This window comes from Seriola lalandi, unplaced genomic scaffold (genome assembly GCF_002814215.2).
Source record: "Seriola lalandi dorsalis isolate HSWRI2012SDOR001 ecotype SW California unplaced genomic scaffold, Sedor1 jcf7180002054579, whole genome shotgun sequence".
In the NCBI taxonomy this organism is placed as follows: Eukaryota; Metazoa; Chordata; class Actinopteri; order Carangiformes; family Carangidae; genus Seriola; species Seriola lalandi.
The window spans coordinates 1,069,575-1,094,166 of NW_019525132.1; the positions used below are offsets into that span (position 1 = coordinate 1,069,575).

The window sequence follows — 24,592 nt, forward strand, 5'->3', positions numbered from 1 at the left end:
AGAGAGCAGAGTATCACAGTCACCTTTTGTATAGAACTGACACACGGAGGCAAAGTCAAAGGAGCAGCTCAAAATATTGAGTTTTATGATGCATTTTTTTAAATGTTTTAGTGGATTAAAAAGCACTTATCCAAATTGAAGTTGAGCATCACTTCATGTCCTGTGATGCATGACACTGCATATAGCACATTGCAATACAGTGCAGTGCTGCAGGGGCGCCGCAAGGCATTGTGGGAAGCCTATGAAAAGAGTAGGCAAGTTTTTGTTTTTTTTTCCCTCCAACACCTGCAATCAGAAAAGCCTGCAGGTATTGTTCTGACATGACCTGACGAAAAATATATTATTATGTGAAAAGTGGAGGACTTGAGTGACAACGCTGATGTGTGACAGAAGTTATGATAAAGTTGTCACAGTAGTATGAGAAACCAATGTAATAATAAAAAAAAAAAAACTGCTTTACGATGAATGGAGAAGAGTTTAAAACCCTGTAGGCTGTGCTGGAACCAAAACAGGGACAGTCGAACAGGACAGTCAAGGACAATCCAATGTAACCCTCCAACCATGACTGCTACACAAACTGAGCGTGACAAAAAGGAAACAGAACAGTGCAGCTGCAGTGTTGCACTGCAGCGAGTCCGTCAGTAGTATCGACTGTGTTTTGGGATTTTGTTCTTCATACCTTTTGGCAGGTTAGCCTTTCTTTAAGAGATACTGTGTGTCAGGAATAACAACAAGCATGTGTGTATACATATGTCTCTGTGTGTGTGTGTGTGTGTGTGTGTGTGTGTGTCTGTGTGTGTGTGTGTGTGTGTGTGAGAGAGAGAGAGAGAGAGAGGAAGATATGGGAAGAAGAGTGAGGAAGTCTTATGGGAAGGAGAGTGAAAGCAAGGAAGAGAGGTTATGCCAAGGTACCCTGCTGTTTTCTCTCTGTCTAGAGGGCACAACTTCCTCTTTGTATACACACACACACGATTGTATCTCCATGACTTCCGAGGACATTGCATTCACCTAAATTCATTTCCTGGAGACCTACTCTAACCTTAAAACATGTCTTCACCTTAAAATGTAATGATTTATGTTTTGGGGGACTTGGTTTTTGTCCCCATAATGTGGATGCATAAAGAGACTTAACACGTAGCCTGTACAAACACACACAGACACATATATACACACACCCACCCTCCGGCTGGCTTTCAACGCTGGTTCCCTGGAAGCCACACTAACCTGAATTACTGACTGTAAGATATGCGACAGAGTTTTCATACAGTAAGAGAAGTGAATGTTACACGGTAGAAAATACTGAGTGCACACTAGTGGTTACTTTCACACTAGTATCCAGGTTATCATTGCGCTTTTGGAGCCTGCCGGTTCTGTGTTTTACACATGTAAACATGGTTTCTGAAATATGCTGCACTAACCGTGTGTTTGCTGTTTGTCAGTTGGTGTCCAGTCAGGTTTTTTTTTTTTTTTAGAGCTTCGCACTGATGCTAGCTTGCCTGTGGTGGTTGGAAATGACACTGGTAATAGCTGTGATGTTGAATGATAACAGTAAAATTGCCCGATGAGCTGAAAGATGCCGAAGCGCTCCGTGGAGCTGAGAGGAGCGTGCAGGAGTGGGATGGTATTTCTATGTGGGTTTGCCACTATGAGTAACCTCTATCACATTACACACTCATTTGATGCACCGTTAATGCAAAAACATTGATTATAGCAGTGTTAAAACCAGGAAATGACAGTAATGGCGTGTAAACCTGTGATCCTTTTGTGGTTTGAGTTCAACTACAAAAACTGTTGGTGCCTTGTTACTTACACAAGATAGATGGAAATTCTTAAGACACAAGACCTACAAAAATTCAAGTTGAGAGACTTGATATTGAATTCTACCCCCCTCTCCATGATCCTTCCCCTTGTCTTCTCCCGCCGGTGCAACAATGCAGTTAGTCCCTCCATCAGCTGCCGTCTCCCCAGGAGGACTCCGTCTGCCGCAGCTTGGTGCCGAGTGGAACAATCATGCAGTCACACCTCAGGAACAGAAGGGGCCCACTCCCTCTGTTACAATCCCATCTTTCCATTTGGAGGCGTCCTTGTGACGCAGCGGGTTACAGCACAGATTGCATTTTCACAAAGTTGAGGATTTGAATCTGGCCTTTTCTTGCAGTATTTTCCTGGCTACACAAATGATGCTAAAAAGCTGCTATTCAATTTGATTTTGCAAACATGGACGGCCCCGTGCTGACAGAAATGACAAGTGCTTGTCTTAGAATGATGTGTCTGAAAGAGGGAGCTATAATTAATGGTCAGAACTGTGAATTTTAAATGCCATAAATAATTTCCCAGCTTTTCAGACTTTGAATTTGGATTGAAGGCCCATCATTAATTGGCCCAAGCCTTACCTCCATTATTAGAGTCTTGACATGTTACTTTCATTAGATTCTCTCCATTTCACATGTTTTTCCAACTCCTATTCTTTGACTGTCTGCCTGCCTGGTGGTCTCTGATTAGCTCTCCATCAGCCTGTTTGTTCCTTTGTCTTCTGTCTTTTTCTCTCTGTTGGACTGAAATGAATATCGTCTTATTCTCAGTTCCTTTTGACCTACACTTCTACCTGCAGAATTGCATCCATCTTCCTTTCTTTCCCTTTCTCTGTCTGTCTCTCCAGCTGCAGTGTCTGCCCAAACAATTTAGCCTGCCCCTTATTCTTGATTTGTCTCGCTTTTGTCATTGTGAATTTTGTTTCTTTTCCATCACCCCCCACTCCCTTCATCTCTCTCTTCCCCTTCTCTTTCCCTTCTCTTATCCCCAGTGTGTGTGTGTGTGTGTGTGTGTGCGTGTGTGTGGAGAAAGAAAGAGGCGACAATGTGTTCTGCCTTTCAGCCAGTCTGAAGCCAATCAATGGGAGCTTATCAGGATGTGCTCTGCTCTGCTTTGCGGCTGTCTGCAGCCAAATCCAGAGGCAGATAGGACTGAGCCGGGTCTGTCTGGGCTGGACTCAACAGGGGGTGGAAGAGGGAAGGCTTAACAAGTGTGTGTGTATGTGTGTTTGTTGATGGGAGCATTCATGCGAATGTGTATTGCTGGATGTCACAGAGAAGGATGGAGGGAAGAGTGTGTGCATGTCTTTGCGTCGGTCAGGCGGAACATGTGTGTTAAGGGTTTGGTGACCTCGAGTACTTTTGAGTGAGGGTTTGATGGATGGTGTTTATTGATTAGACCACAATGGATGTTACTGTTGCTACATCTGTCAAGCTTTCCGTCCTCGTGCAGCACGTATATACCACTCGAAATACATAATAATTTGTCAAACAGTGGATCCCTAATTCCCGATAAAAGTAAACAAAAGCAGGCTTCTCATATCTAGCTAGCTCTGGTTGAAAAGAGTTCTGTGGCTAGCAGATTTTATCATCTATAGCTAGCTAGCTAAGCAACCTTTAGCTCCATTAGTTGGTTGAAATCGCTGTCTTAACTGGGCTTTCTAGTGTTTTCTGCTGACTCGTTTTAAAACAAGAGCCATGTACACGCTGTCTGGAATATGATGATGGAATATGATTGATGGCTACATAGATGGTATCATGCTAAAAGACTGAAGCTAAAGCTAGAAGCTCTGTGTAGAAGACATATAGCCTACAATAGTGCTGCTGATATTAGACTCAACTCTGATGTAGTAGCATCCAGGACCATCTTCCACACAGACAAATTGACTTTTTTTTTTACATAACCTGTAGCCCCACAAAATGTCCTTAGCTTTTTACAGTTAAACTAACTCAACGCTACCTCTAAAGCCAAGGAGCATTTCATTAGCTAACTAACTGCGTACGTGAATATTTGCGGCTTAGAAGGCAAACTCTTTAAATTAGGACTGTCATTCTTGCCACAGTATCTGAAACTTGACAGGCCTGTTATGCCTTGCTAAGTTTGCTAAACTTTGATTGGACAATCACTGCTTGGGGGAGGGGTTTCACGAAGCATCAGCTGGGTGTATACATGCCAAAAAATTATTGCGATGATTGTATGACTGGGAGAGACAGAAAGAGGGAGAAAGACTGAATGTGTGTGTAATTGTCCCACTTACGGCTTTGAGCCAGCACACACACACACACACACCCACACACACACACACACACAAACACACAAAGCATTTTCAGTCCCTGCCTTTGTACCACACTTACCTCCTCCCCAAAACTAGAGCGGCTGCTTCTCCTACGACTTTGCCATCACTATGGTAATCACCACGGCAACAAGTTACCTTAGTGAATTTTTGTTGTTTTGTTTGTCTCGTCCAATTGCCACAGCTTCCTGCTGGTAATTTCCAGAGCAGATTGAGGCAGATTGCTTGAGGCAATTATAATCGTTAGCAATAAGGGAGACCGTTTCTTGCCTGCACTTTTGATTTACCACCCTAATACATTTTATTAAAAGTCAAAGTAATCACTTCAGAAAATTCACCTACTGATGAAAATCTGATATTCGGCAGAGTGGCGGCTCCGTCAGCACACTGACAACCAGAGGAGACTAATTGGGGTTTCAATTAGGGCTCTGCTGCACCAGACGGCTCCTCCTCTTTCTCTAATTAAAACCTCCAACTGAGTAATTATTGGAGGAGATGGATGGGTGGAGGGGTGAAAGAGGAAAAAGAGTCACATGAAGGGATGGATGGATGGACTACAGGGGGAGGCAGGGCATGAGGAGAGGAGGATAAATCCATGAAGGTAGTGGCAGAAAATGCGGAAGCGATGGACAGATAAGGGGGGAGAGATAGTTCAAAAGGATATGAGGGATAGGGGTGTGAAAGATACCAATGTGGAGGGAATGAAAAGTGGGAGGGAGGATATGAAGGACCATTACAGGCAATCAGGGGGCTGATGGAAGGGGAGGTAGAGAAGAAGGATATGATAAAGGGAGGGGTGCAATTTGCTTGGATCTCAAAGGAAGGGCAATGGGGGTCGGAGAGGACACAGAGGAGAAAGATCACTGGGCTCTAATGATCAGTCTGCAGGCTCCACCGTGTGTGTGAGTGTATAAGTGTGTGTATGTGTGTGTGTAGTAGGGTTTCCATGGCAATAAGTACTGTTCATTAGAAGGGCTCCATCAAGTAGTCAGCAGCAGGTGTCCATCTGTAACTGTCCTTCACGCACAAATATCCATCAATCAATCTCTAATCTGTCACATGAGGGTTTTTTAAAGTTACTGGTCCTTTGTCTATTTCCTAGAAACCAATAAAGCAACGGAGGTAGAAGACAAAAAGACACACTGGTAACCACACACTCTCCCCCAGTCATCTGGGCTCTGCATAGCTAGAGAGAGAGAGGAGCATAGTGGTGTGTGTGCGAGTGTATGAGAGACAACATTGCGTGCATGTGTGTGTGTGTATGAGTGTGTGTCCACAGCAGAGTTTCCATTCATTAACTCCTCAGCCAAGCAAATGAAACTAGTTTAATTAATAAGATTTGTAATTTGGTCAAAATGAGAAAGTGTTATGCAATGTATTCATTCATTAACTGTTCTCAGTAAAAGATGTGTGATTCAAGTTCCAGACAGAGTAGACTACCATAAGTCTTCCCTATGGCTGCACAGTGGTTGGTGCAGATTATCCCGCTGCGTGAACAGACTCAAGACTGCTGACTCTGAAAACATTTTTTCAGGTTTGATGCTGTCTATTGCACCAAATCTGGTCACCAGTATTCTGCAGAGGGAACCAAAGATGTGTTCTCACAACCAAAAATAACGCCACCTTTAGCTACACGTGGCCAGCAGGTCAGCAGAGCAAATCAAAACTCCACAGGCCCCCAGTACCCTATTACATGTAAACAGTGTCAGACAGGTTGCAGGTGGTGTATCAGTTAGCTGTAGTACGTCTTGTTTGGTATGAGTTTGAGTGTTTTAGTGAGGAACCCTTGAGCTGTAGCTGCTCACACTTGCAAGATTATTAATCTTGGACGCTGTTAAACAAATGCATCTGTTCTAGCGTACAAGGGTTTGCTGGCAGCAGTCAAACATATAAACTTGTCTTTGTTTTAAGTGTCGCAAGACTCACAAAACAAAAAAACACATCTGCGGTTTTTCTTTATCCTAAATCACAGATTGACGTATAAGTACCCCCTTTTTATTTGGCGCCTGTACAGCCTGTTATTTTGGCAGTCGCTGGGTGGGTGGACTAGTTGTTTGCTGTGAACTGCCCCTATCACAGACGAGATCAGACCAGCTTTGTTATTTGACTCAACAGACAAAACAAATGCGAAATAACTCCCATGCTTCTGCAGTCCATTATAATATCTAAAAGAAGGGTAGTAGGTGTTACTGCAAGAAAAGAGAAACATTCAACACCTCTTTTTTAAAAAATCATTTTTATTTGATCTGTTTTAGTCTTTATGTAACCATGTTAGATTGTAAGATATATAATTCTCAAAACAGACATGGAACAGCAATGAACACTTGCAGTTTAAAGCCATCATCCAGCTGTGTGTATTAACAGCTATTATATACATAGCACGAGCAATTAAAGATGCTACAAATCTTACAAGCCCTTCCAGACTCATACGCTGTCACATTTTGCTTTCGCAGCCATCTTTGAATTCCTCGGGTGCATTGAATTTAATTAATTTGAGGGCACAATGCACCTAAGATGTGAGAACGCTGCAGCATGTGCAGTTCACCACAACAGGCTTGATTTTCAGTGTACAGACAAACAGCGACAGCTCTTCCTGCCGGGCCCCACATAAAAGTACATACATCTCTCTTCAAATAAACAAACATTGGAGAGACTTTCCGAACATTATTGATTTATCAAACCTAAGGACAAAGCATGAGTCGAAACAACAGAAATTATAGTTCCTCTGAAATGACAATAACACCGTATTGATTTAATAGTGATAGAACAGCAGAATGCTGCGAGTGAGCAATGTGTCCAGTATTTGGTTTGCAACACAATATGATTGCGTAGGCTGAGGATAATTTCCAGCCTCCCATATTCCAGCTACAGTTCTGAGTATGACTGAGCTCAGGTGCCTTAAACAATAAATACAGCAGTTTGTCAGAATGTGAAGTTCTATATTAAGGCTCAAAGGGTAAGATGACTGTGGTGAGTAAAGTAATTACCTCTCAGAGATGAGTAGGTGTAGTCTGACAGTGTTTGTAATTGTAACTCCTGGGATTCTTGGGAGCTTGTGTGTGTGTGTGTGTGTGTGTGTGTGTGTGTGCTTTGTGCTTTGCAATCACAGCATGTTTTCATGCATGCATGTCATCTTCTTTGCACATGCCTGTGAGTGTCCTTCCTTGCCAGCAAAGTTGGAGGCACAGTGGGTGCTGCAGAAAGTAATCAAACCATCAGCGTGTCAGAAAACAGTTGGTGACTGAAAGGGTGGACAAGACTTGCCATTTAAATGCATCATCCCTACCACCCACTCTATATGTTCCCCAATACACTACATTTTATTCATCTTTAAGCCTGGTTAATGCGTTCATTGATTTCCCCAGAGACTTCCCTGTAATGGTGATGCAGAGAAAAGTTGTCTGACAGCACTGCAAGGCAGCATATGCTTACTGCTAATGTGACTGTTGCCGTGTGGCAGTTAGATGTAGCGATAATAAACACTGAACTTTTAGAGCTGACATTTTGCTGTAGCTATTTGCAGTTTTGGTCTTTCACTTCTGTAGATCGCTGTGATTAACTGACACCTTTAGGTTGAGCTGCCTCCTTTTTAAAAGTGTAAATTCTTTACTTACATTGTTCTGCCAGCTGATTAGAGTGATCAGCTTTATGTTCAAGGTGAAGTGGTTACTGGCTCGTATGTAATTAGATTATCAAACCGTGGCAGGCCGTGTGCTCAGGTGGAGTCATAGTGCCAAAAGCACCTGTTTCCACAGCATGAGAAAGAGAGTGAAATAAGCCAAGACATGTGAACTACATGTAGGGCCAAACTGACCCAACTTTGTCAATTTGGAGTTTCTGCAGACAGAACAAAACTTGACTGTCACTTACTTCTAAGAGGCTTTCCAGAATCTCTCTCTTTTGTCTGAGAGACTTCGTGTACAACCTAAAGAGCCTTTGACATAAAATCCCCCCTGGGGATATTGGGGGAGTTTCTCCTCTGATCTCTTAATCTGGAATAGGACGGCCTAATTGGAGCTAAACCCAGACAAAGCTCTCATAGTGCCTATCCTCTGAACTAAACAAGGATAATATGCAGAGGGACTGAACATTTCAAGGTAGTTTATTTTAGTCTGCCTCGTAAAACTTTGTCCTCATACTTGCCTGAATTTAAGTGTATGGTCAAATTAAAATGATCAAAATGAAAAGGGCAGAGTTGCAAATAAGTGCTTAGCATTTTGTAAGTATAGGGCTAATTATTTTCTCATTATTTATGGAAGTGAAAATCCATTAAAACAACAAACAAATATAAACCCATTTGCACACCACTTTTTAGTTTCACCATTTCTATATTTGTACTTACTTTGAGCAACTCTGGTGCATAATTAGCGGCTCATTTACATTCTCTCCTCATTTTTCTCCTCTTTCTGAGCTGTGCTCATCACAAGACCTTATTTAATGTGAACTACTGTCAAGTTTGTGTTTTGTCAGCAGTATATTTTGTTTAAACCACCCTGCTTCTTTACCAATCTGAGTACATGGGTGTTAAACAAAAACAAGTGTTTTTTTATTTTGTACTTTTTGTAATGTAGGAGTCACTTTGCTCAAATGCTTTTTTTTCGAAATAATTTGCCAGTATATGTTTTGTGGGCATGTTTGATATTCAGTAGATATCTCATTCTGTACTGAGGCCCCCCCCCATAAAAATCCTTCAAATATTGACTGAGTAGAAATTCAGATATCTGATAGTGTCTGTACAGTGAGCCAAGCCATTATAGTCTGCTGAAGGGTTGCATATTTAACGTGCTTGCTGGCCTTCCATCATTTGCAGCCAGAATTTAAATGTGATATTGTGCCTTGCTGGAGGACTGAGACACATTTAAACATCTTAAACTGAAGTAGGCAAATGATCATTCTCTAAATAATGCATAGAAACACATTGTGAAATATGCTGTTACTTGTACTTGTACTTGTACTTGAAACTCCACAGTCAGATATGTTTTAAAGTATTTTTTTGTTGTTTTAGAAAACAAGATTTTAGGATTCAATAATGTATAAACACTAGTAAGAGCAATACAAGCTACTGTAATGTATAGTATGTGTGACATAACAGAAACTCTGAATGACTGACTGTAATGATACTGCAGTGATTGTACATATTGCTGCCGCAATACTGATGAGAACAAGTCTCAGTCCTGTATATCCTATGAATTAGGAATGTGTGCAGGGTATGAGCTATAGAATGCATTGCCAGTAGATCTTTACATTTCATTTGACATCCAATGTGTCGTGTCCCTAACAGGCCGACCCTGATGTGCTGACCTGCAGTTCAGACTTGGCCCTGGAGGAGGAGAGAGGAGAAAAGGCCTTTGAAGTGAAATGGATTCCCATCAGCCGAAGAGCTTCAACAAAGTAGCAGCTCAAAGCTCCGAGATGGAAAGTGACAGCAGGTAAAGGAGGGCTGCGTTCTATTGCACTGAAAGCAATGGGTGGTGTGTGTGTGTGTGTATGTGTGGGCGTGTGTGCTGAGCTTGAGACATGAGATTTCATACCTGCAGAGTTGAGCGTGTAGTAGAGAGATTGTGTGTGTGTGTGTGTGTGTGTGCCTTTTGGATTTGGGGTGGAGCTCCTTTGCTTCACTGCACACAAACACACACATCCACAAGCATCCACACACACATGGGAATGGTGATGTGGAGATCCTTCACTGAGCACGTCTCAAGCTCAATCAAGCATTCAGTCCTCCCAGTGACCTAGAAATGAATGACATGGCAAACAAAAGCTACAGAATCTCACTCTCTAAGGGTCATGAATTCTGTCATCAAGCAAAGAGTCTGTATCTGTGAGAAACAGGTCTTCTGGTTTGAGAAAAAAAATATTGTGCGATATTTATATTCATGGTGAAAGTTTTTGTGAATTTAAAAAGGCTCCAAAAGTCACAGAACTCACTGAAGACACAGAAGCCAAATAGAAAATCTTAACAATGCCCGATGCTTGAATGCTTCAAGTTTACTACCTTTGTGTTCCCTGAACAAGGCCAGTGTCAAATTATGTTGGAAATCTTTTACACTATTGTACTGCAGCCAAGAAATTCATGCTTTTAACCTTTTTCTAACTCTCAGTGTTGTTTTCCTGTGTACTGCGTTATTTTATTATGTTTATTTTAGACGCCGTTCTGGTCTAAACGACCTTCATCGGGTATATACTGATGAAGGTCATCAAGTGTACTGTATACTTGGAATGAATGTGGGATAAACAAGCAGTAAGCAAGACACTTTCTCTCTCAAGTTCTCTTGCACTTGCACTATGAAATACCTGATATACACCCAGGTGTGCAGAGAGCCCCAACTCCATCATCAAAGTCAGCAACCCTTTACTGAGTGTCAGCAAAACCAAGGAGCCGGTTGCGGATTTGGGGAGCGAGCAGCAGAGGGACTACACACATCAGCAAGAATCTGACATGGTCTGTGCACACAGACATGTTGGCAAGGTAGGTGAGGGAACGCCTTCACCACATCAGAAAGATTCAGAAATTCCAAGTCTCTGACGGGGTCTTAAGACCTTTTTCTTTCTGGTGCCGTGGAAAGCATCCTAAGAGGGGACATCACCAAACAGTATAGGAACTGTTGCTCAGGATCATAGAGCCATACAGAGAGTGGTTTGCTCGGCTGAGCGTATATTTCCCCCTCTGCAGGACTTATACACCAGAAAGTGCAGAGTCAGAGCTCGCGGCATTATGACAGATCCTTTCCAGCCCAGCAACAAGCTATCCAGCCTCTCTACACTTCCTGTACAGCCGCAAGTCCAACGCAGAGTGACTAAGAAAAAGCCATGTGGCCTCTGATCTCTGTAGACCCTCAGCCTGCTCTAGCACATTGTCTTTGCCCTGCACACTGCATTTGTACCTTTTTACCCGTTTTTCATTTAGAATTTGCGTATATTGCATTTTACTACATATATCCCTTGTGTATGTGACAAAGAAACCTTTGAGTCCTTGAAAACATTTGATCAAAAGCAAAGCTTCACTTCTGTACATGTATCAAACATGGAGGAAGAAATACTCAAACCTAACTCCCCTCCTACTTTATATGTTTTTATCCTATCGTGACAGCCACTGAAAGCACCGTGCACTGGTACAGTAGATAGTGAATTTGTCAGGGTAACTTGACTATACCCCTAATTTCCATGAGATGCGGTATTATAGTGTTGAATGGTATCCATAGCAACAACAGTAATCAGGTGCCCACGGGAAAGTAGGTGGCTATACACACAAAAGTGTGGTGATTATGACCCATCTGTACTATTTTATATTAATGACTACAGCACAGGCTACACAGGTTTTTCACCCGGTGCTCCACTGACATGACACACACTATCCTCTGCTGAAGCACCTGGTAGACAAAATGCTTTAATGGAACGAGGTTAAATTTAAAATTTTCACTCTTTCTCGTTCACTCAAAAACCATTCAGTGGCAAAATGCGCACACACAGATGTTTTAGAATATAAAATCCTCAGTACTAGAAAATGACTAATACAACTGTAAAGAGGGGAGTCTCATATTGCTCTTTGAAGTGTATTTTTCAGTGCAGGGACAGATTGAAGGGTCAGGTCTTTAGCTGAACAAAGGAGGCAATCAAAAGACACAGTACGCAGAGCGACACAGCGTGCCCTCGCTCTCACCCATGTTAACTGACATGTCGGCTCGCAGAGACTGGAAATGGGCAGGAGATGAGGTTTCGACCCACTGAGTCACATCTTGACTGGCTCTGTCTTATACATAAACATGAACAGTAGCAATTGTCTTTGTGCATGTGTTCATATGTGTAAGGGCATTGCTGCACCGCACGTTAAAGACTGATGGTTCAGATATAGAATTCATCTGCAAGTGTGGAAATTAATATCTTCACCTTGCAACGATGATATATCATGTGTAAAAAATTAATCTACTCAAGTATAAGTTATTGACAAATGCTGCGCCATATTAGTTGATATTATATGAGAGGTCACAAATGTCCACTCGGACTGAAATGATGATCGGATTAAAATTTGGTTGCAAATGTCAAAGTTCAAGGTCACAGTGACCTCACATTCTTTTGAATGCAATATATGAGCCCAGAGGCAATTTCATTTCATCTGGCACAAACTTTCATTTGGACTCAAGGATGAACTGATTAGAATTTGGTGGTCAAAGGTCACCGTCAGTGTGACTTCACAAAACACAAATTTGGCCATAACTCGCAAATTCATATCCTAGTTATGACACAATTTAACACAAATATCTAACTATATAAAATGAAGTGATTGATGATTTTACATCCAAATATTTAAAGCTCAACCTCACTGTGACATCATAATGTTCTGCAAAAACTTCTGACAGTTATTCAACATTGTAACTCAGGACGGGAGATTGTGACCATATTTCTTGCAATTTGGCTGATTTGCGGAGGCGTACACAGTTCACAAATGTTTTTGGCTAATTAAGGGTCTCTCCCTTTCTCTCTCACTCACTCACTCACTCATGCACACACACACACACACACACACACACACACACACACACACACACACACACACACACACACACACAGTGCTTTTCTACTGAGCAGATTTGCAGCAACCTATGTTTTCAGAATGCACATCCGAATATATCCCATCTGGCCTGGGAATGCCCTCAGATCCCTCAAAAGGAGGCTTAGGACGTGACTTGGGGGAAGAAAGGACATGTGGACTATCTTGTTTAGCTTGACTCTGACAAGCAGTGAGAAAAAGGAATGGATGGATAGATGAGATGGTTGTTTAGAACATTATACTGTTGTTCCGCAGTGTGACACCTGCATCTTCACACATGTTGGTGCTGCTGTTATTAATTCAGTAGTACCATTTCCATCTACCATATGCTCAATGTTTTTCATTTTCCAATGCCATTTTCTTGCATCTAGGTAAAATTGTATGCATGAGACCTTTAATGAACAGTCACCCGACGGTTGTTTTCTGCATTCAAACAAGACCAAGAACCTATAAAGATTCTATCAGAAACACTGCTTAAATAAATTGGCAGCCACACACAACTCAGCATCTCATCTCTGACAAAATCCCATTCTACCCTCTCTTCAGAAAGTGAAATATTTATCTTGTCTTTTCCACAACACTGAACAGTAGTTGACTTGTGTTGCTAAATTATGTATTTATTCAACACAAGCGGACACATTTGAATGTTTTTTTTTGACCAGCCGGATCAAACTGCTGCCATTAAAATGTATGAGAGGGAGGGTAATGCTCAGAGAAGATGAGAAATGAATGGATGGAGAAGCAGGAGACAGAAAGGTATAGAAAGTGAGGGAGGATGTGAGTCAGATAGAGCGTGTGGGATATTACTGAGCTGTTCCCAATGGACAATCTCAATATATTTTTGCAATATAACACAATCTTCAAAATGAAAAGTCTCAGTAAATGTAATATTGGTTTAAAACTCCAGCTCCTGACTGTGTGTGTGTGTGTGTGTGTGTGTGTGTGTGTGTGTGTGTGTGTGTTTGTTTGTGCATTTATGTGCACGCGACTGCTACTGCATGACTATTTACATGATTGGATGTTTCCATCTGCTTGTATACCTGCAAGTGGTGCAAATGTACTATAGCAAAAATCTGACACACTGACACAAGCATTTCTACAGACATATGATAAACAGCAATATGAGGTTTTTTGTTATCAGCCTCATGTTAAAAAATCTGCATGAAAAAATCAAAATAAAACATAAGCCATCTCACACATGAGACAGGCTAAATCAAAAATTGTAGTGATTTTGTTGCTGTTATATGCGGCCGCCTCTTTTCAACGACCTCTGAAGTGAAGTCAACATCCAAACCCATCCATGTAGAGAAATTGGCTTTTTTACCCTATGAACGAAAGGGTTAATAATCAACAGGTTGAATGGTAAATTGCTCTTTGTTACTTTGTTGTGTAAATAAGTATAATTGGTTTTTCATTTTTATTTTGGATGTTTAGTGGCACAAACTGAAAACCTAACATTAACACATTATCACATTAAAACGCCGCTATGGTGAAGATGGTAGCTATTAATGCATCCAGCAGATACAGAGCATCGTTGGCATTCGTTTGAATTAATGATGAATGACGACTAACGAGTATAAATCCACTATTCCCCCTCCTTTTAGCTCTGCTCTGGACACCCCCAGCTCCAGAGGGAAATATCTCAGATAGATTCTTAGCTGCTAAATGATCCCCTATGTTCAGCAGCTATGCTGCAGGTTGCACTCATAACATTCCACAAGCTCACATTACTCTCATACATTGGTTACTAATGTTTCTCCTCTGAATGGCTGGTCTATTTAAATGCAAGCTACACAACAGAAAAAGGAAAATAGGAGAAAGTTAGAGAGATGGTAACTTAACTCCCTGGTTACCTAGCAACCACTTATAAAACACAGCCAGAAAAACCTTAGCCCAGCCAGATTGCTTGGCTGGGACTTCCTGTTTTTAATGAATGCCCAGTTGCACTTGGGAAAAAACAGAAAGGTGGGAGTGCGTCTCAACAAACACTGAAACCTGCAGCTAGTGCAAGAATCTCTGAGCAGCCATCTCAGAAACAGTCTTTATGTACTCTCCCTCTATGGACTGGCATTCCAACCACAAATACATACCAGATTACAGCGGCTATCCAGGGATGTTAAGTGGAACTAGGGGAAAAATAAAAGTCCAGATGTGTTTTGATGCACTATATAGAGATAGAAACAAGTTATCAGCAGCAGTACCAGCCATCGGTTTTCCCCCCGCACCAGCCACAGTCTGTCCTCTTTTGATTCACTGAAAAGCAAATGATACTGCAACATGGATACTGAACCCTGATATCTTTCTGTGGTCAAAATAAAAAGCAGTCATTTCAACATATCTGGATGGGGTGGATACTCGGATCAGATCCAAATCCAAAAATAACTGTGTGTTTTGCTTACTGAAAGAAAAGTGGTCATACCTGTAGTCATCTGCCACATCATTAATGTAACCTTATCCGCTTTATATGTCCATTTGCTTGGCAACTGCTGATGCTGACAATACTTAACTTCTCATCATACTGAAACCTCATCTACTGACTCATTTCATTCCTAATTTAATATGAAAGCATGAAAAAAAACCGTGATTAGTATATATTTACTTGCTAAAAGACAAAACCCAATTGATAGTTTCTCATTTATCCTGGATGCATGTCAAGATTTTTGTCTGAAACAAAAATCAATTGTCCATCGAACGTTACATGAGCCACAGCTGTCCCTGCATTGTGAAGAATTCAACCATACTGCTGTATATTTCTTTATAATTATAATCAAGGCCTAGAATTGTTCCTTCAGAGCTGAAAATAGCAGCACAGTGAAAGAGATTAAAAAGTGACTAAACTGGATCAGAACTTCTCAGTGTTTGATCATGAAAAGACTTTTGCTACAATAGGAAGCTGAATTGGGGGAAAAAGGGGCTTTTGAAGACAATCACATAATGAGACAACAAAAAGACAGATAAACAGGCACATACACACACACACACACACACAAACACGCAGACACACACTCACACAGTCGGGGCTGTAGACACTTTTGCTAGTATGTTGCTGATTGAGTGTGAGCGAGTGCACTGGCAGGGGGCCAACAGTTTTGGGGAAATTACCAATATGAGTGGCACATCGCCTATCAGCTTTTCCTGGGACAAGATGCCTGCAATACACACACATACAGACACACACACACACACACACACACACACACAGACACACATGCAGAGCTTCTTCTGTGACAGAGGGAGGAGATAGGAGAGACAACAGATAAAAGCCTGAACTGTGGCGCATTTCAAAGTGAACAATTCCTCAGTTTTCATCAGACGTTTCATAATTGGGTTCCCTTATTCTCTGTGTGAGAGATAAATGACAGTTAGTTGGTGGGTTTGATTCAAAGTGCGAAATGAGCAGTTGATTGGGCAATAATGGACTAAAAATAAGACTAACCAAATGCATTTTAGACTCTTGAAGTAATGTGAAAAATGCTTGTTGTGCCATTTTAATCATTCGTGCATGAACAATTGGAGCGCTCAGGGTGTTCAAGCAGATAAACTCAAGTATAACATATTTCAGTCTGTTTGACTCCGATTTGTAAAAGTGAACACCCCCCCCCCCCCCCCCCCCCCATCTCTATAACCTGCACTTCCTCTCTAGACATGAGACAGTAAGATATAGAGAAGAAATGAGAGAGACCACCTCCTCAAAACCAGTGGGAGTGAGCGACGTCCTCTGGGGGGGGGGGGGTGCACACAAGACGTCTTTGGTTCTTGCGGAAGCTTGCTGGCATCTGCTCAGTGTTCCAGAACGACAGCTAATTCTGTTACAGGAGGTATAAACAGTTCTGTTCTGCGTCCTTATCGCAAACACAGACCCAGGACGTCGGCCGCTGTCGTCATCGTTGTATAACACTTTGGATGCAACAGACAAAGAGCAAGGCAACAGAGAGGAGAGAGAGAGAGAAGGGTGTGTAGGATGTGTTGGGAGAACAGAGAACAGTGATACATCGCTGATGAATATTTTAAAGGGCCCTCTGTTATGTGAACAGGAAGAAAAATGAAGACACTTTTTTGCTATGGTACAGCGGTAGCAAAGGGATCTTACAGAAATCAGGACATGAGGACACACTGAGACTTATTCCCAAGGAGGAGAAGAGTTTTACTCCATCTTTCAAAAGAAAACCTCACTTTCATTTCTGAAGAGAAGTAAAGCCAGTGTGGTGATAACCGAAAAATAATACAAGTACAGTATGTTGTGTCAAGTATTCACGTTCAAATTTTTCTTCCTGCCAAAACCCTCTTAACCACAAATACCTCTTACCCTTGTTTAAAAAAAAAATTAATCTTCTTAATGAAGAATGGGAAATTCAGATATGCATTTTTTATTTTTTTTGTTAATTCAAAATATGTTCTTAAAGGGGCACCTCACTAATAAAGATCAGTTTAGTCACAGCTTGAGCCTGGAGACTTATAAGAGATGGCTTGTGCTAAAAGCTGGAGGTGTGGAGTTTGTCTGAATTGGGGATTTACCAGGCAGCAAAAGTCCAACGAATTGCATTGCATTATGGAAATTGTAATATTCAGTGACTTTCGAGTTCGACCCGTATTGTTGGAATCCTTCTGCCTCCGCTGCATCAGTTTTGACTCTTCTCTTTTTTAAATCTGTCTTTAAAGTCCCTCAATTTTCTGGAAGAGCAACATCAAATTGCTGGCAAAACCCTTTTAACTGTAATTATATTCATGGCAACAAACCTTTGGCATGGAGGCAGAAGGCTGGATTATTTCTTTGCTTTGGATTATAAAGAGTTCTGTTTGTCTGTCAAGTGAAGCAATGAAATATTAAAGATGATGCCACTCTAACACTCAACTTTCCTTTGGTATATAAAATAGTTAATACACACAAGAAACCAACACAACAGTAATAGTACATTTAGGATTTTAATATACAGTTTTCAAGATAGAAGTTCTTTGATAAACAAAGGGACGGTTTTTGGCTATATAAAAAGCTATTTAGAAACCAGTGACTAGACTTAGAGACAATAGTGGCCGTGTGCTTACATTTTCAGGTATCAAATACAGACACATTTTGCTCAGAGTGAAGAGGATACTCACAAAGTTCAGAATAAACGTCTCACTGACTGATTTACAAGAATCACTTCATCAATAGTTTGAACCACGTTACTACACACGGAGCCATTTAGAATGAGCTATACTTCCAGAAATATGCAGAAAAAAGATAATTAGAATCAGGAGGTCAGTTTACACACAAGTCCCATCAAAAAAATAAAATAAAATAAATGGGTGGGAATTCCAAAGTGATTTAACAGAGAAAAAGTCAGCTTGTGCTAGGCCATATACACTATAATCTCTGGACGGGTTTACACATTGGCCCACAATAGCCTGATAGTGATGGTAATAAAAAGAGTTGTCAAAAAGGCTGCAGGGCATTGTGTTGCAGAGCTGCTGTGTTGTTGCCCATTTCCTCTATTAACATGAAGAACTGCAGGCAGCGCCAACCAGAGGCTACATCCACCTGGATCTCTTAGAGCTGATAAACTGGAGTTGATTTGAGCCAAAGGGCTGCTGCCTCGAGCTGGGGCAGGGAAAAAAAGAAAAAACCCTGTTTCTCTCCATAGTGTACACATATGTTTTGAGCATGACTGGACCTGGCTTTCGTCAAACCTTTTTATGATTTATAGCAATACTCCCCTCACTGTATTGATGGAGCTAAGAGCAAACTGACCTCCACGCTGAGAGAGACACCCAGAGATAGTGTGCTACTACCACAAGAGCACAAGAGACAGACAAAGAGAAGGTGTTTGGCAGTGCAGAATCGTACGTAAAAGATTCATCGCAATATACAGTATACCAGTGAACATCACACCTGGGTCATCACAGAGTTCACCACCTTGTAATCTCTCTTCTTTTTTTCTTTTTTTTCTTTAAATTGAGTTTAACAAACAAACAAAAGGCTTGTAAGAGTCATTTTCTTCAATCCTCTTCATACGTCTGCCATAACACCGGATGGTACCAAATGTTTGGGCTTTCCATTTTTCAGTATAATTTCAATTACCTGCGTTGTGATGAAGTGACATCGTGGTTTGAACCATGTTTTAACCCAGGTCTGATTAGTAGGATTAAGAAAACAGATTTACAGTACAATACACTTGTAAATTTATACACTGTGAAAAACATTTCATTGGTTCTCCTTAGAAACCCAAGTAATGAAACTGCAAAGGGTATAAGAGGTCAAGAATTTGCTGTTTGCTAAGCCCTGAACTCCTTAGTTACTGTTGCTACGCTTGTGGAGTTTTCTGTTATGATAAAAGAGGAAGATTTTCTTAGTAATTACTGCCAGAATGGATCCTTCATGTAGACAAAGGCAGCCTCTTATGGCAACTGATGAGTTTGTCGGCTGCAGTAACTCGTGTTGCTGGAGGATTTTCTTAGTTGTAGCTAGTTAGCTAACTGAGATAACATTAACAGACTCATTTGAAAACAACAACCCTGTTAAAGGGTCTGAAATATAGAAGAGTGAGGCTAATGCTGCATGTACCTTGCATAAAGACAGAATTCCCACAAGCTGATGATCCATGTAGACATCGTGAAACAACACTGTTGCTGGGTAGGACTACGTCCTCCTAGTATTGTAAATATGATAAGAAATAATGTATCACCAGACTATTATGTTGGAAAATAACAGTGTTGTCTGCTTGGATACTTATTTGTATTTTCAAGCAGTATATTTTCACTTTTAACGTTATCAGTGAAAAGGATGAGGACTTACTGATGAGTCAGTGTAACACTATCTAAGCTAACAATGATGATGCTGGAGTATCAACAAAGATGCTAACATTTCCCTAAATTCTGATATCATCCAGGATCGGGTTCCACACAGTGCGGAAATACTACATATTATGTTCACTAGAAAACAGGCCTTTGCTCATGGCACCACTTTGGAATGTGGAGTTATCCTGAACTTGACAGACCAGCCGCCCCTAATATGCTACAGTAGCTGAGCTAAGACTGGACAGTCGTTCAGGGGAGGGAGTTAGCAAACAGTCTGTTACCGTATTGCCTTTGATTTGATTTACATGCTGTAGTCATGGTAGCACTTTGTTTTACAGTTCAGGAATCATAAAAAAAAAATAACAAATTAAATATCTACTTTTTATTTACTATGAACTTTGCAGTGACTATTGGTACAAATATATAATTCCACTTATATTTACAGTCCAGCACTTACTAGTATTTACAGTGGTATTATGCAGTATTGGCACTTTTTTTTTTTATAAGTAAATAATATGGTGTAATTATCTAGTAAATGGTTAATAGTTACTGTCCTTGTTAACATGTTACATAACAGAACTTACTGCCACTAATTATATTTCTGTACCAATGTAATAAAAATATGTAGCTACTAATTAATTATTACATCTATTAAAGTATAACTCTACAATGTTAATTACTTTTATTTATCAGTCTTTATTAGTGATCTATTAACCACTACTTACGTAATTACTGTACGGTAAAATAAAGTGCCACCACACTTGTAGTGTCAAGTGTCATTCTTCCTAAAGGCATTATTTATACTCAAAGATTCAGGCGATCTCTTTAAACTGTCTGTGGCTCAGTGAAACTCTACATTTATTTATTTTTTCTCTTTACCTCACTGTTGTTGATGTATTCCACAGTCGCAGATAACTGTGATCTGTCTTCCTGACCAGAAACAGCCCCAAGCTCAATTACTTGTGATTCTAAGTCGAACCGATGGATTTGTTGTTTACAGCGCATTCATCATAAGAGCACCAAAGAAAGTGTACAGTATATATACAGCCCAAAGTGTAAGGCGTAACATGATACAACAGTGTAGTGCAGATATTCATTTTCAGTCCAGTTCACGCAAAGTCCGTCCCTTTCGATTATATTCTACGGTGTTATGTTCCATTACTTTCAACTCTATTCATATTCACTTCATTCAATTGAATCTGTAGTGTTTCATCTGATTCCATTCCGCTCCATTCAACTCTAATGTGATTTCAATTAGTCCATTCCAAACCATTTAATTCCACTCAAGTCCACGTTGTTGTTCTCTGAGACCAGCCCAGTTATGTTTGAGTCAACTGGATATTTTTCACTATACAGTTTGTAGTGTTGTGTACATTTGGATTCTCCAATGCAATATATTTTCTTTGTGTTTTCCTCTTGCAAACTGTCATTACTGCTGAGACGCCCTGCGCTAGTTTAATTATCAGAAGCCTTGTTCCCATGTGTGCACCATTATATGAACTGCACATTGCAGCTGATGTAGTCTGTAAACCGAGTCCTGTACATCTATAGGCAGTGTCAGCCTACTGGATGAATGCTGTGTTTAAATTATTGTACAAGGTCGCTTTGATTAATTAGCTTAGTCCCCATAATTTCACTAGTGACACATTTGGAAGGTGATTGGCATTGATTATTTCTCCCCTTAGATTCGCAGCACAGTTTCCCATACATAAATATTATTTATGGTGGCCAGACACATTTATAATCACAAACTGTTTTGTTAATTTTAAGAGAACTTATTATGATTATTCTGTACAATCATTTGTACGTTGTACAGTTATAAATATTATTACCTTGACCTGTCACTAAAAGCATGAGGCCAGCAGTTTTTTTTCTGTTTAGTTTTTCTGCCTCAGAATCAGCTTAATTAAAATAAAATTAACTTGATTCAAACCTCTTGTGAGGAACCAGACATCAGACAGGTTAAAAGACCACCCCAACTGTTCAAAGATATTTAGGCATACAAGGTCTACACAAGGGAGGTTTGTAAGGTTTCAGGCAGGATTGCTAAAAATATGTACTGACCCTGTTTTAAGAGCACCCCAGGGCATGAGGGAAAAGAAGATTTTGCTTTTTGTCAGCTTTCCTGGGAAATGAGGGTTACACAGTTACTGCAAACGTACAGTATAATGGTAAGGACTGAAAGTTGAGGACATAGGACACTGGCTGAACATGATTATTCAGTGTCCAACTCCCTTCATGCACTCGTTTAAAAATGTGACCAGACCAGGTAAGGCAGATGTCTCCTAGCCAAGTGTGAGAACTACTAGCCACAGGCAGATAGCAGGCTAGTGAACTCTCCATCCCTAACGAGGAATGTCAGTTTAGCAGTTGGAGCCGGCAGGTGTGTAGTTACTCAGCTCCCTGCGGATGGTGCTGAACGGCGACAGCTCCAGCTCGGTGGTGCACTCGTGTTCGTTATCGTCGCTGGCCGTGGCCGAGGACGGCGCGTTGTTACAGCAGCAGCAGCAACAGCAGCAGTCTAGGAAGGCCCTGCCCAGCGGGCGACACAGGAGCAGCAGCAGCGCTGGCGTTACGGCGGCCCGACAGAAGAGCAGCAGTTGGGAGAGAAGATGGAGGACAGACATGGTGTGCTCAGGAACACCGGCCGCCATGTACGCAGAAACTATGTTGCAGATGTTCTCAGGCACCACGCACGCACCGTAGACGATCGCCAGCGCCACAACGGTGCAGTTCATCTGGCTCTCCAGCCGGATCTGCTTCTTGTTGCTGCGCACGCTGGCCTGCTCTGCACGCCGGATCTTGCGCGCCGTTACCAATGAGCACCCAATGGTGAAGAGGGTGGGCAAGCAAAAGTAGCAGCCGAAGCACCACCACAGCCGAGCGCCCTCGTAGGTCAGGCCCAGCACGTAGAGCATGTCAGGAAGTGAGGTGGATATCCTGATGATGCAGCGTTCAACAGGAGGCTCGTCCGGCATTCCCGTGTCTTCTGCCACCAGCTGACGAATGAGGAGCTCCGGCAGGGCCAAGAGAAGAGCACCGATCCAGATGACGGCTAGCTTGGCAGTAGTAGATGTGCAGTTCTCGATCATCTCATAGTACATCTGGACGTTGGTGGCTGCACGGAAGCGGTCGATGCACAGGGCGCACAAGGTGAAGGTGGTCACACCCAAAGACGCCACCTGAAGAAACAAGCAGAAATCATTCATCAGGATTAAAAAGTTAATTTAATCATTGAGCACAATCAAACTACAGGCATTTTCTCTTGGCGGGTTGCAGAGACTCTTTAAAGATAGACTCCCCCACTGCATCATGGTGCTGCAAGAAAATACGCATATGTACTGGTGATAATCTATAACCATTTCAATTGACGGATGGGAAATACTGATGTGACACTTTTCCAAGTTGCACTCAAGGCTGTCAGGTCCCTGGTCTTAAATACTAGGAACTAACAATATTATCCCCAGTGCAGAAAATGTCTGACACTGTTAAAGTCAGCCACCACACAGTAATGGCATTGGCCTTTAGGTGCGCACGACACTGGTGTAATTACAAGCAATGGGGCAATAGGAGCACAGTGGAAAGCTATAAGCTGCTATCAACACAGTGTAGCATCCCTGAATGTGTATGTGTAGCACGTAGCGGCTGAGAGGGTGGATTAAACGCTGTCATCACTGCGTTCACTAAATCAAATGTATTTTTACACTCTCTATTCAATGACGGTTTTACTAATTAACCAAATTTCTAAACATTCCACTGGTTTGCTGTTAATATCTCACTCAAACCTTCTTGTAGCAGCTAATTACCTGGCATAGTCTCCATGTTCTCCATATATAAACTCTGCAAATTGTCAGCGAGCACACAAATTTCCTCAGCATGAGAAAGCATCTGTTGGATTAACAGTCATTTTGGCAGAGTGAGCACCCTGCAAAAATATGCCTCTGCAGCTGGAGTGTGTGTGTGCGCACGCTTGTGTGTGTGTGTGTGCACTTGTGTCCTTACATGAACCAGTTTCTTCCATGATTTCAGTACTAAATCTGCCAGAGCAGCCACTGATCCCCACCCATCGTCCACCCTGTCTCACCTTGTCTCACACTTTTTTATCTTCTCCCCTTTCACCTCCTCGCCTCGCCCTGTGTTCCTCTCTGTTCACCCCTCCTCACTTTCCTCCCACGATTCCTCCCTTCATATCAGATTTAATTACAACAGCCAGCTTCCCAGATGGCCCCAGTGAGCCGCAGCTTTAGTGCTCTAAACACATACTTCCTGAACAGATATAGATGTACACACACTGCAAGATGTTCTGTGTATTGAAGTCTGACACACACACACACACACACACACACACACATATATATATATATATATATATATATATACACACACCACACACACACTGACCCTCTGACACACACGGAGGTCATAACTAGGCTAATGAAGGGCGACCACATGGAACAGTGAGGGGTAAGTGGGGTAGACAAACTGCCCACGGACTCCAGCTCTCTGTGTGATCAATGTGACTGCGTTTTGGACCAGGACGGTTTATTATCTGCCATCACGCCACAATCTTGTAACTATAATTTTAATGAATTGTTTTGAAATGTAGCCAAAGCTCAGCAGTCATTATTCATTAGACTTTTAAGCGATGCATATTTTTTCAGAGCAATGTGAAATTGATTTAAGCCAAAAAATATTTATGTGAGTGGTTTATTCAAAATAGACAGATTTATCTGTTAGGTAGTTTGGGCAGGTGTCAAAATTTGAGTACCCTTGGCAGATGTTGTCATCTTACAGTTAGTTACAAATGCTTGGAAAGCCAGGTGCTGAAAATCAAATATATGCAGGAGACTGTGCAGCAGTCTTGAGCTAAGCCTATTTTCATCAATGTCTACAGGTGTTGTTTACTGGTGTAAACAACAGAAAAGGTAAATTATGAAGAGCTCAGTTGAAAAGTCAGACATGCTCATGTAAAGTTGCAAGGATTTGCATATGTTTCGATTGCACTAGCAAAATCTTCCATTGCAGAGGAGAGAGGTTTTCCCAAAAGAACTGTCCCAAAAACCTTTGGAGCACATGCACTGGAACTAAGCATAAAGTCATACATTAATGAAGGTACAATACAGAAATCAGTTTGTAGAGGCATTACAGTAAACGCACTCATATTA

General features: G+C 41.4%; 1 protein-coding gene and 1 long non-coding RNA gene across 2 annotated transcripts in view; one reads left to right on the forward strand and one right to left on the reverse strand.

Annotated features, from left to right (window-relative positions):
* Window positions 1-24,592, forward strand: part of LOC147818462 (uncharacterized) — a 93,929-nt gene that overhangs the window by 43,765 nt on the left and 25,572 nt on the right. The window contains exon 2 of the long non-coding RNA XR_015437941.1: window positions 9,387-9,534. This is a non-coding gene — a long non-coding RNA (uncharacterized LOC147818462). The remainder of the gene's footprint in view (window positions 1-9,386; window positions 9,535-24,592) is intronic.
* Window positions 17,563-22,636, reverse strand: gpr37b (G protein-coupled receptor 37b). The gene has a single exon (XM_023417952.1). It carries the CDS (start codon window positions 22,634-22,636, stop codon window positions 21,791-21,793), a length of 846 nt encoding a protein of 281 aa, XP_023273720.1. The 3' UTR covers window positions 17,563-21,790.